Source organism: Brienomyrus brachyistius, chromosome 7, assembly GCF_023856365.1.
Source record: "Brienomyrus brachyistius isolate T26 chromosome 7, BBRACH_0.4, whole genome shotgun sequence".
In the NCBI taxonomy this organism is placed as follows: Eukaryota; Metazoa; Chordata; class Actinopteri; order Osteoglossiformes; family Mormyridae; genus Brienomyrus; species Brienomyrus brachyistius.
Window position 1 is genome coordinate 29184519 of NC_064539.1, and position 13723 is coordinate 29198241.

Genomic DNA, 13723 nt, shown 5'->3' on the forward strand with positions numbered 1-13723 from the left:
GCGAAGAACAAGGAACCGTCAGGCTCTATACATTAAATCTGCAGTTTGGCTTGGTTACAGTTATCCAAACTGTTAAGAAATCTGTGTTTATTTTCACCTCCTAAATTCTATCATACTTATAGATTAATTTGGAGGAAGGGGCAAATAGCTCACTAATTGACCAATCATAAACTGCTTCATATCCTCACACTGCTAATATATATGGCTAGACAAGCCCATGTCATCGAGGACGCATGGCGCTCAATTACTGACTAGATTATGTTACAGCTACTTAAAGTGCATTGCAGTCCAAATAATGTCTTAAGTAAAGAATTGACGGACTGGGAAAAGTGACACCCTCTGACCTCTGCAAGTGCTGGGAAACCCTGTATCTACTTTAAACATTCTTCTGTTTACATTATCTTCCTGTTTACATCGTTCCCCTGTGCATAATAACGCAAAATCCAAAGCTATCGAGCAGGGACCCTCCCCAAATATAAATAATAATAATGAAAAAATTTCCCAGCCTCAACAGGAAATACAACACTTCTCACAACCGTCAATAATCTGAATTATAAAGCTGTGGGAAAGTAAAAAAGATCTTTTATCCATTCTTTTTGATTTTGAAACTACTGTTTAGAAATAGTTTTTTCTTACATGACGAAGATTTAAATTTACACAGTCAGTTAGCTAGATACAAATGAAATGCCATTAAAAAATAAAAATAACAAAGAAAACATCATTAAGTACGACTATTCGATCATGTGTATTATTAAATGACAGATGCTAGGGAACTCTGGGTATTCTGGTTGAGTGATCTCCTCCTTAACAAATAAGTGTTTTGTTACACTACCTAATTATCACTGGCTGTCACTAGACTTCAACACACTTGATTTCCTGCATTTAAGAACGTACTTTAAACCTTGAATTAAAATCATGGGGGACAGTGTAAGTCATCTGTAAAGAAATTTCGTTACTATCATGAAAGTGAAATAGCGAAAAATTCTTTGATGTCCAGGTGAAAATAAAGAAGAACCTTCCAGTAAAAATATTCATGTGCCCGTTTTCTCCAAATTTTTAGCGAGTTTTGTTAGATTTTGATGCCTATTGGGCACTGTAGAGAGAAAGGCCAAGCGCTGGAATTTCCTGTATATTTGTGCCATTTCAGACAAACATTTCAGTTTTTAAGTAACAGGGAATGTTTTATTACAGATATCTAGAATTTTTTCCATAAGCAGACAGATGTATGCAAACCGTTTTTCCTATGCATCAGTCTGTCCTTTACACGTCTGCAGTGCGTACATGTGTGAGCGCACAAAAACAGCCCTAACCGCAACTGTAAGTACACATCGTACATGTGTGAGCGCACAAAAACAGCCCTAACTGTAAGTAACCAAAAAAAATATTTTTAGTTTTTTCATTGCAGCCACAGATTTTTATAAAACTTAGTTTCCCATTGTGCAGTCCCCACAATGTCAAAATAGCAGGTTATTATCACATTGTGGGGATATTTAATCCACCCAATGTAATATATACATGAGCCACACACACAGAGAGTGTACAATGTCCACCACTCCCTGAGCAGTGGAACGGCCTGCACATACCCGGCAGCCAGACACAGTGATATGCATTGTCTCAGGAAGATATAGACCCCCCCCCCCCCCAGTCCATCACCCCAGTAGCCATGAGGCAGATCAGTGTGGGCTTCCATAATTGCTTCCCCAAGCGCTGAAGAAGAAAATGGCACCACAGTACACATACCCAAGTGGATACACACTCAGCAGTGTCAAGTGCCCCCACCTCAGCCCACCCCCCACAGTGGCAAAGGCCGGCCCGGCCTATCGACACCGAGCTCGTCTGAATGCGTGTGATGCTCTTAGCGGTCACTCTTTATGTTCTACCAAGTTTGCACCAAACATTTCTTCTAAAAACTAACTATGACGAAACAAAATAAACCAAACAGCTCTACATTTGGGGGAAAAAACTGAATTATTAAGAACTGTCCAAATGTTAGTCTATTAATGTGAAAATAACATAAATGTTTAGTATAAAAGTATATTTTTAAATTTGTCCAAGATTGTCCATCATAAATTGTATGAAGAACAAAACCACACTTATGTCATAATTTAAGACCTTAATATGTTTTCTTGCAGCTTTAACGAAACACAGAATGGACTGATATATTTTAAATTTCACATTTATATGAATCATTAATAAATTTCATATGGGTTAATCCCATCGTTAAATTTTCATATTGTGCAAAAGTTTTTATACATTGGAAAAATTAAACAGCCCTTAAAAAACAATCATTTTAAGACAGAGGTTTAACTTTTTTTCTTAAACTGTCTTGAAAAAATTAAATGTGAATAATAATAATAATAATAATAATAATAATAATAACAGTAATGATTTGATACCATAAAAATGGTGTGACTAAAAGAATTAGCTAAAAAAAATATATTATTAATCATAGTCTGAGTGTTTATGCGTAATTATGCTTATTGTTCATAGATCCTGTTCTGTTTTCTTTATCGTCCCTCATTCCTCTCACACTCCATTCAGCGGGAAACCGACGTTACTCATCGAGCTGCATTTGTGTTCATGCCAAACTCGGAGCTTCGCCTCCACAGGCCGACCTGCCCATCTCTTCGAATTCACAGACGCTCTCCTACGCGCCGTGGTGAGACGGGGGGGCGGTGCTCACCTGCCCGCCGCCGTCTGCGAGGCGCCCAGCGCTGAGGCGGGCAGCGTTAAACATGGGCAGAGACGCGCCGGCTGCAGTCACGCTGTGGCAGTTGCTTCTTCACACTCAGGCGTCCTCGCCTTGACTGCATGCACCCACGCACACGCACTCGCTCACACTCACGCACACGCGCATGGACGCGACTCGCGCACGCTCACACAGAAAAGCGCGACCCCTCTGCTGCCCTCCCCAGCGCAGTCAGTCTCATACAAATACAAAGTGCTTTTACTTTAGGAGAATTTTTTTTTTTACTTTATGCACATAAATATCACACTCCACAGCCATATAAATGTATGTACACTCTATCTTTTTCATATTTATAAATACATACAACTACAATTCTATTTACATGTCCAACATCTGTAAGCACTCTGGGTAAAATATAGCCTGTAAATTAAATATGTACAGTAAATATAGCCAGGAATTTTATTTATAAGAAAATACATTAAAATGATGAATGGATTGGTTGAAGTGTTGCTGTATTTCTCCCATGTAATTGTTTCAGTCAAGTGTGAAGGTCTTGTGCAAAGTAACTCAATAAAGCTTGTTTTTAAATTCAAAAATAACCAAAATAATACCGCTTTGGACTGCGGGGAAGTAATTTTAATAATTCATTAGAATATGCAAACGTTTTCAGCCTCAACTTTCGCTTCCTTGTCTTGCTCCTTCCTGCTTTCCATTGCTTACCACCTTTTATTATTAGGATAAATATTCATACCCTTTTGCATATGAAGCATATTTTGTTTTGCATGCATGTGTAAGAATTTGTATTGTTTTATGTCAATTGCATAATTTAATAAGCAGTTAATGATTTAAATTTTAAATGGAAAATATTTAAAGGGTATTGATTGTTTTGAAAGAGATTTGCTTTGGAAAGCATTCAAATGAATGTTCTGCTTCTTGTTCAAGCTGAGTAGCAGTTATGATGCCTCAACACATCACAATATTCTAATATAAAATGCCTATGGTATTCCGTCATGTGAGGGAGGCAGCGGCGTTTGTGCTTACGGGTCTGATCCCCCCTGTTGTGAGTTTACCCCGCGCGTGCTCCCCGGCCCTTCCCAGGGCTCGCCAAACTGTCAGCCCTCATTGGCCGAGACCGGGCTGCTTTGCATATCGCTCTGGGCGGCAGATGACTGGCAGCCTCTGCAATCACCAGGTGTGAACCCTGCCCCCGTTTCCATGGGGTGTGCGCCTGAGACTCTGGGAGAAGTCCTCTGGGTTTTGGGGGGGGCGCAGGGGGGTGACATTTCTACTGCCCACCCACATAAGCATCTGGATCCAGCAGCAGGGGGGTGGGGGTTAGTGGTCAAGGTTCACACTGGGAACGTTTGATAGAGAGACTCCTTAAAGGTGGGTGCTTTGCTTGTTGTCAGGAGCAACCAGGTGGCCAACAAGGTGTGCTCTGGGGTGGGGGGGGCAACACACACTCCCGACTGTATCACCTCAGTCATTTAACTTGCTTTTGTTCCAGCTCCAATCCAAAATAAAATCAGAAAACTACAGTCCAGGCTCAAGTTGGATAACTACATCCTTTTGATTGAAGCGGGTACTAATTGTAAAAAAAAAAATCATTTTAAGACATAAGGTCATGCAGCCATCGGGTCAAAAAGGTTTCAGAAATGCTGCCAAAAAACACATGCACTTAAACCCGACTTAAAAGCCTCATTTATGCAAATCTGTACAAGACAAATCTTGGAACCTTTCCTAGGTGATTATATTGTCATTTTGCTCACAAGGCGGTTTTTACGAGTTCAACGGCAGGATCACAACACTAATATGTTGCTTAGGATAAGTCAGGAAGCCTCTCATGGCCTCAGAGGATGGACGTGAACGGGAGAGGAAGGACGAAAACAGGAGGGGATGGACGTGAACGGGAGGGGATGGACGTGAACAGGAGGGGATGGACGAGAACGGGAGTGGATGGATGAGAACGGGAGGGGATGGACGTGAACGGGAGGGGATGGACGTGAACGGGAGGGGATGGACGAGAACGGGAGGGGATGGACGTGAACATGAGGGGATGGACGTGAACAGGAGCGGATGGACATGAACGGGAGCGGATGGACATGAACGGGAGCGGATGGACGAGAACGGGAGGGGATGGACGAGAACGGGAGGGGATGGACGAGAACGGGAGGGGATGGACGTGAACATGAGGGGATGGACGAGAACGGGAGGGGATGGACGTGAACAGGAGGGGATGGACGAGAACGGGAGGGGATGGACGTGAACAGGAGGGGATGGACGAGAACGGGAGGGGATGGACGTGAACATGAGGGGATGGACGTGAACGGGAGCGGATGGACATGAACGGGAGCGGATGGACGAGAACGGGAGGGGATGGACGTGAACAGGAGGGGATGGACGTGAACGGGAGGGGATGGACGTGAACAGGAGGGGATGGACGAGAACGGGAGGGGATGGACGTGAACATGAGGGGATGGACGTGAACGGGAGCGGATGGACATGAACGGGAGCGGATGGACGAGAACGGGAGGGGATGGACGAGAACGGGAGGGGATGGACGAGAACGGGAGGGGATGGACGTGAACATGAGGGGATGGACGTAAACGGGAGCGGATGGACATGAACGGGAGCGGATGGACGAGAACGGGAGGGGATGGACGTGAACGGGAGGGGATGGACGTGAACGGGAGCGGATGGATGAGAACGGGAGCGGATAGATGAGAACGGGAGGGGATGGACTAGAACGGGATGGGATGGACGTGAACGGGAGGGGATGGACGTGAACGGGAGGGGATGGACGAGAACGGGAGTGGATGGACGAGAACGGGAGGGGATGGATGAGAACGGGAGCGGATGGACGAGAACGGGAGGGGATGGACGAGAACGGGAGGGAATGGACGTGAACATGAGGGGATGGACGTGAACGGGAGCGGATGGATGAGAACGGGAGCGGATAGATGAGAACGGGAGGGGATGGACTAGAACGGGATGGGATGGACGTGAACGGGAGGGGATGGACGTGAACGGGAGGGGGATGGACGAGAACGGGAGGCGATGGACGTGAACAGGAGGGGATGGACGAGAACGGGAAGGGATGGACGTGAACGGGAGGGGATGGACGTGAACGGGAGCGGATGGACGAGAACGGGAGGCGATGGACGAGAACGGGATGGGATGGACGTGAACGGGAGGGGATGGACGAGAACGGGAGGCGATGGACGTGAACGGGAGGGGATGGACGAGAACGGGAGGGGATGGACGTGAACGGGAGGGGATGGACGTGAACGGGAGGGGATGGACGAGAACGGGAGGGGATGGACGAGAACGGGAGGCGATGGACGAGAACGGGAGTGGATGGACGTGAACGGGAGGGGGATGGACGAGAACGGGAGGTGATGGACGAGAACGGGAGGGGATGGACGAGAACGGGAGTGGATGGACGTGAACGGGAGGGGATGGACGAGAACGGGAGGTGATGGACGAGAACGGGAGGGGGATGGACGTGAACGGGAGGGGATGGACGAGAACGGGAGGTGATGGGACGTGAACGGGAGGGGAATGGACGAGAACGGGAGGGGGATGCCCTTTCCTCTGCCTTCTATTTCGCCTCACGTAGTCAGCACATGAGTGTGCTCAACAGACCTGCTTCTAAGGAAATCTGCGTTCTGTGGCGTTTTCTTCTCAGATGACTTGCAGATGCTTTTTAAAGGTGTCTGACGAGTGAATGGGCAGTGCTGCAGTGCCCCCTGTTGGGCCATATGAGAATGATCACACAGGCGTTTCACATTGCGGTTTTCATGTGAAAAAAATGTTAGTTTGCCTCCTTAAAATGCTACAATCCCAAGCTTGATATGAAGTGTAATAACCTCAGACGTGACCCACCACTATTGCTATTCCGGAAACAGCTAGCCATGGAAATTCCAAAACTATCAAAAATACTAAATTCAACCAGAATCAAAATTAGTATTGTGCAATTAGTATTGTGTAATCGTTTATTTACCTGCACATTTATAAAATATTTACATATTTACTGACCATAAGCCCTTTTGCTGCACATCGAAATGCACTTGAGCCACACTTCGTTAAGTTTCGATCGTGAGAATGGAGGCCATTGTATTGGATACGTTCCCTTAAGCCCAGCAGCGCTGACGCTGATGGAATGGGACATGTTACAGCAGTCCTCTCTTACACACACTGCCATGTAGAGAAGTGGCAGAGCTATTAGATCTGAGGCAGGAACAGGAGCGAGTTCACAAGGGCCCAGGCTAAAGTCTATGCAAAATGGCCGACTCCATGTCAGGGTAATTCTGCATGTCAATGCATCCAATTCGGAGAGCATATTTAGAAGAATGTAAAAATCAAATAATAAGGTACGGGCCAGTTCCCTGATATGAAAAACCCTGGTACAGCCTTCACACTGGGCTGAACCAGAAACTAATATGCAATAGCTCTCAACTGTACTGTCAGTTTTCTACAAAAGAAATATATTTTTTTAACCATTAACGCTTCAGATTCCAAATGCCCAATCAAACACCTTCCCTGAGTGTTTTTTTTTTCTTTTTTAAAAACTGATGCGTCTGACATTTCTGTTTCCATAAGGCCTGTACCACACTGAACAGAAGTGACGGGGAATGTTAAGTGATCGACGTGGCCTCTCCGTGCGTCTCCCAAACAGGCGGTGACCTGCTCTCGCCGTCCCATTGGGGCGCGACTCGGACGTCAAACGGGAGGAGAGGACGCAAGATGGTCCCAGGACTCATGTCTGCGACTCCGTCTCAGTGAAGAGATCCCGGGGGAGATCGCGTGCCTCTGAGCCATCCAATTACGGCTGTTTAGTTTGAAAATGGCACATGAGCGCGAGCCCCCTTAGACTCCCCACGAAACGGCGAACGAGGGAGACGGCGAGAAGCGGGGGCTGCAAAAAGGAGGCCAGATTATTTACTGCCGCTCGGAAAGCATTTAATCAGAGTGAGGTCACGCCAGCTCCAAATCACATTTTTGTAAAAGCTCGGCTGACATAGATGGTGCCATTAATCTGTTTGAGATGATCAATGTCCCAGAAGAACTAGCCAAGAAGTCATCCCATGATCCTCTCCCACCGGTCCGTTCCCCCCACCCCACTCCACCCCAATGTTTCCCTGCCCCCCCTCCCAAAAGCCACCTATTACCCACAGAACATCGCGGTGCCGTCAATCAAATCGCATCGCGAGAAACAGCACTCCGCTTCCGCTGCGCAAAACACAAAGCTGTCGGGTAATTGGCCATTACTTCTCCAATAGGATAAGTGGTACAGGGCTCTCTTTCCGCCGCTCAAATTAAGGGCGTGTCAGCGCCGATCGGCATAAACAGCCAGATCTCCACCGGAGCCTCTCGATAGAGCTTAGCTCAAACTGACGTCCCCACGCCGGGCACCGGCTCCCCCACCCGTCAATCCTGAGCTTCCCCACACATTGACAGGAGAAACGCGGCATGGCAACTCCTCTGTCAATCCCGGGAATCATCCCACCATGGCATCGCCGGTTTGCCAGCTATCCTTTAAATCCGAGCGACAAATTCGGCTGCTGACGGCTCGTGTGTACGCAGGATTCCAGCTCCCACCTCCTGGTCTCATTACTTAATTAGCCCGTCATCTTGAGATATTTGACATTTAAGAAAAAAAATAAAATAAATGGGATAGCCCATTTGAAGGCTGCAGACATATTGCTTGTGTTCTAGGAGTTTCTGCTGTATTTTAATGCCGTGTTTGGGGTGGGTAAGTAAATAATGAAGTGAGAAAAGTTAGCAGAGGGCTGTACACAAGCCTACATAAACACCAGCACCAGTAAACACTTCGGAGAAGAAACTTAGGTTTTTTTGTGTTGAACTGGTCCACAGAGGCCTCAAAACATTCCTGAGTACTGTAACAGTTAGCGGATATGGGTCGCCCCCCTTCGCTTCACAGTCTTTGTATTGTTAGCCCATTTTTACACTGCTGCCCTGCTCTCGGCATCCGACGGCTAGAGAGCGCACCCTATAGCGCGTGAAGCAGGCGTGAAGAAAGAGAATAAAGACAGACATTCACTCGCAGGAGAGAAGCCGGAGGCTGCGGGGGCAATCCTACCAGGAAAGCACAGAGGCTTCTTCGAGGAGACTCCCACTCGAAGCAGCTGTTAACGTAGGAGCCGGCCGTGATGAGGACCATGATGCATCGCTTCACCCGGTGGAAATTCTGCTGCAAAAGCTGCGGGAATGGAGAGCGCATGGTGGTCAGGGAAGCGCGGCATTACTAACGGAAGGTCCCAGTTCGAGACCTGTGGATGTCCAATATTAAGGCACCCATGAACGTTACTCAGCCTAGATTGTTAAGTGCATGTCCATTTCCTAAGACATCGATATATTCTAAAATCATACTAAGAGCTGTAAAAGTCTGGAAAGTTTTGGTCTAACCCATCTTGTTCTCCATGAGACACACAGACACATACAGGTGAGTGTGAGCTTGGGGTTTGGCCAACGCAGGGTCCTCCAGCAGGCAGCGCCCCGCGGGAAACTGGCCTCGCTTAAACGCCCAACCAGACTGGTAACAGAGAAGCAAGTAGTTTGAAGGTATAGCATGTGCTCTGGAAAAAGGTGTTTATTTGATGAACCCCTGAACAGCGCCATGGCTTCACACCTCCAGAGTTCGATGCACGTATGTGGGGGTTGCACATTTCCCCCCATGCCTACAGTGTTTGGTCGTGTGTATTAGTGTGTGCCTTGCAATAATCCCATCCAGGGCGTCCCCTGCTTCATGCTCTGTGCTTCCTGGGACAAGCTCCAGGCCCAGCATGTACCTGAACTGTATAACTGGAAACTGAGCTGGAAAACACATGATTAATAACCTAGAAGTCTACATTTAAACCTGTATACTGCTGTAAGCCAATAACTGACAGCCAGGGGGCAGGAGACTGGGCGGAGTCACTCCGCCTTAAATATATCCTGGACAATGGCTAAACAGTGACGGCCAGCTGTGCAACAAAGACACAAGCAAGATAATAGCCAGCAGGACAAAAGAGATGTGAATAAAGACTGGGACAAAGCCATGCACACTTGTTTTTAGAAAGCATGCTCTTCTCATTCTCTCCTTTGATATACTGATTATCTTTCTGCAATTCCTTGCTGTGAGGGTTCTCACGGCGACAACACGTATGGTGGAGAATGCGGACATTAGCCGTGTGCTCGGGGGCAGCCTTTCTCTGGGCTGGGAGTGCTTTTGGGGAGGGGGTGTAGTCAGAACGTGATAAGACGGCGAGGTGACTGCAGGTAGTTACCCGGGGGCTCTTATAAGAAAAGTGGGCACTGAACGGACAGGCCTTCGCCATGTGGGGCTCCCTGCCGGGTGGAGAGCCTGGCTCTTGTGAAGACTCCCTGGACCTGACTAGACACACCAAATCTAAAAACTACATTCTAATGACTCACCAGGAATCCACTACTAAACATAATCAGTGTTTTAAAGACTCTCCTTAGAGAGGTAACATTAATGACAGTAAAATCATGGTTGTTCTGTTGTTCTGACAGCATTATATCACACATTGTGCTGAATTACCTTTTATTCAGCACAATTCTTAATGACTGCTGTGTAATCTTTGCTAACCTTTATACACAGAAATCCCGATTAATCCAGTCATGGTTTATCAGTGGAACATAAAACAAAAATATCAGTTACCACGCTACATGATTATGCATTCCTAATATCCGTAAGGTCAGCTACAGGATTCATAAAATAATCCATCCATCTCTCCGTCTATCGTCTAGTCAGGGTCGTGAGAACCAGGAACCTATCCCGACAGGCAAAGGGAACTAGGCCGTGTACCTGCTTAGATGGGATGCCAAGCATTTGCAGGACACACACACACACACTCGTAGTCACTCACTATGGGCAAATTGTAGTGGCCAATTAGCCTAACTCAGCATTTCATAAACCAGTTTTCAGGGATCTCTAGCTTCCGACAGGGAGCACAAATGTGGACTGTCTGGCAGGAAGCAAAAAAGTGGACTGTCTGGGGGTCCCCGAGGGACCGAACTGGGAAACACCGGCCTAACTGCATATCTTTAAGCATGAAGGAAAGCTGGAGTACCCGGAGGAACCCAGTGAGAACATGCAAGCTGCACACACAGAGCGGAGGTGGGGCTGGCTCCCCAATACTGGGGGTGTCAGGCAACATGGCAACCCACTGAGTCTCTGTGCTGCACCCCCACAACTGTTAATATAACAATATTAATTAATACATTAATTGGGCCTTTTTAAGATAAAATACTGCCAATATTCAGCACAGCTCTGAATTCTCAGAAAGGATCTCCCTCAGAGACCTTCTCCAATTAGTCACCTCCCTAACGAGGCGACCCCAGCTGTGGCGTTGTGGTGGGGGGGGGGGGGGTAATGGTGACGCGCCGCCCCACACTCGCATGTCCCCATTGTTCTCTAAAACCTGACTTTTTGTTCAGGATGCAGAGCCTGTTACTACTGCTTCTGCATCTCCTCTAAAACCCCTGTTCAACTCACTGATGCTGAAATCAAAACCGGTTCTTCTGACTGTCCAGTGTCCATTTACACATCGGCTTGAGCTGTATTCAAGCCAAAGGTATAACTGTTAATAATTAACAATGTTTCGATATGGCATCCACGGAGGAGCATTCCAGCTTAAATCATCGTACTAAATGCCCGGCAACAAGAAAGGAGAAAAACTCAGAAGTGAAAATGATTGATGCTCTACTCCATCTCAGCAGATAAAATATTTACATCTAATCATGGCCTTCAACTCATAAAGCTTTGATTGCAGAAAATAATCCCTTATGATATATCTGCCTGCATGCTGAAGCCGGGCTCTCAGTTTGTTATTAAACAAGAACGTTAAAATGACAGTCATTGAAACAGAAATAGACTCTCATTAACATCGGTATGCCTGCATGTAAATCCCTTGTTTATGCCTATCAGCGTTAGTCTCCACGGCATCCAGGGGTGATGGCGCTGACAGACGGACGCTTCCAGAGAGGTTTCCCATGTTCTGCAGCATGGTGATCCAGACGCCTGACAGTAAGTCAGTAAGCTGAGGGGAGGTTTGGGGATCAGCCTGATGGGGCATGCAGAGCAGCGTCCCGGACATCGAGAAGGCAGGACAAAGGGCTGGGAATGGCCAGGGGCAGCAGGGGGCCTGATCCGGGATGCCTCTGAAGACTGGGGGTGCTTTTTTTTTTAACCGCGGATCTACACGAGGTTCACACTGTCGAAGGCGCTGGGGCCGGGCAGCTGAAACGATGACAGCTTGACATTTCTATCCAGCCCTCATGCGAAGGGAGGGGGGAGAGCCCATTCCAGGGTCTGCTGGTCCCACATGCTAAGGAGCCACAAGCAGCCTTACAGCCTGGGATCATCGCCAGAAGGTTGCTGGATCGAATCCCATGTGGGGCTTTACTGTTTAAACCCGAGCTAGTGTTAACTGGTGTGAGGAAACTATCCAGATTTACAAATGAGAATTATTATAATCACATCTGTATATTTCATTATACTTATTCCTACAGTGTAGCTTGATAAGGGGTCACATTTTCATATTTTTCCAGTACTGTTTCTTGGGTTACTTTCTTGATTGCTTCTCCTTAAAATTGAACCTTTTGTGTAAAAATCTATATTTTTAAAAATGACATCAATTAGACGTCAGTCTGACTATGACCTGTCAGGCCTCGTTGGGGAAAAAGGTGCAGCTGAAATATATCTGTTCTAGTAAGTTTGCTGGCAGTACCTGCTTGGAAACTCGAGGCTCCTCCTCGATGTACTTCTGTTCTATCGGCGTCAGGGTTCTTAAACCAGCTTTTACCTTGGGAAGGAGAACACACACGTTTCAGTAGGTGACAGGGGCTCTCTGTAGACATTTAAAGCCGCAGAACATATGCTGTACTGAAACATTGTATGACATCCTCAGAATGCAGCACAGGCGATGTGAGAGCAGGGGGGGTAACGGCAGAGGCTTTCAGGCTGTGACCTACACCGTGTGCGTTTATCAGCAAGACGCACTCAGACGTGCACCCCGTGTGCTCCCTCTGTCTCTCTCTCTTTCTCTCTCTCTCTCTCACACACACACACACACACACACACACTTACAAACACGTACACGCACCATCACATAAAACAAGGCCACAGACAGAAAGTCACCAGCAGGCTTACGTCGGACGCACAGACACGCATCATCATCTTCATCATCATCATCATCATCATCATCTGCAGTAATTTAGGCAGGATGGTGATGGACTCCACTGCTCACCACGCTGAAGATCACGTCTGTTTCCAGATAGACGACCCCCTTGGTTGGCCCCGTCAGCGCCTTGTTTTTCAAGCCGTACGGTTTGCGCTCGCCGTTTCGGATCTGCCGGATGGGGACATGACAGCCGTCTGTCTCGCAATACCCAGCTGAGCTCGCCCCCCCCCCCCCCCCCCCCCCCGACCTTTGACCCCAGCTGCAGAATCTGACAGGGAGCCCAAAACAACTGAGGGGACTCTTGACAAGTACCTGCTCATTACCGGAAGCCAACTGTCAGGGAGAAGTGAACTATCCTGAGGATTTTCACTTTTTACACTCCTTCTCCACCCCCCCCCCCCCACACACACACACACACACACACACACACACACACACACAGAATCTCCACTTCTGTATTACCGTTTAGATATGCATGAATGCCAGAGAAGAAGATTAAAGGTAGAATGAACATTAACATAAACACATATACATATTTAGTAAAATGTATTAATTAAACATACATATATATATTTTTTTAAGTGCGCAGCAGGTAACATGACAGCTATACATTATAATCACCTGAAGGGTGACAGTGCTTTACAAATCATTTAAACTGACATTTGTTTATATCTATATTTGCTGTTATTACATATACATATAGCGCAGTGCATACATAGGAAAATGATAAGATACATAAAGGACGGAAATGCGGGGAAACGTCGCCTGGACAGACGGCGCGGGGGGGGCTGACCTTCAGCAGCGGGATGGCCACTTTCCCCAGGAA

General features: G+C 47.1%; 1 protein-coding gene across 1 annotated transcript in view; it reads right to left on the bottom strand.

The window, feature by feature from the left end:
- The window catches only part of LOC125746073 (multiple C2 and transmembrane domain-containing protein 1-like), a 130137-nt gene that overhangs the window by 30080 nt on the left and 86334 nt on the right, over positions 1–13723 (bottom strand). Inside the window, 4 exon segments of the mRNA XM_049019684.1 lie at positions 8793–8912; positions 12445–12519; positions 12964–13065; positions 13691–13723. Coding sequence (XP_048875641.1) covers positions 8793–8912; positions 12445–12519; positions 12964–13065; positions 13691–13723 — 330 coding nt within the window.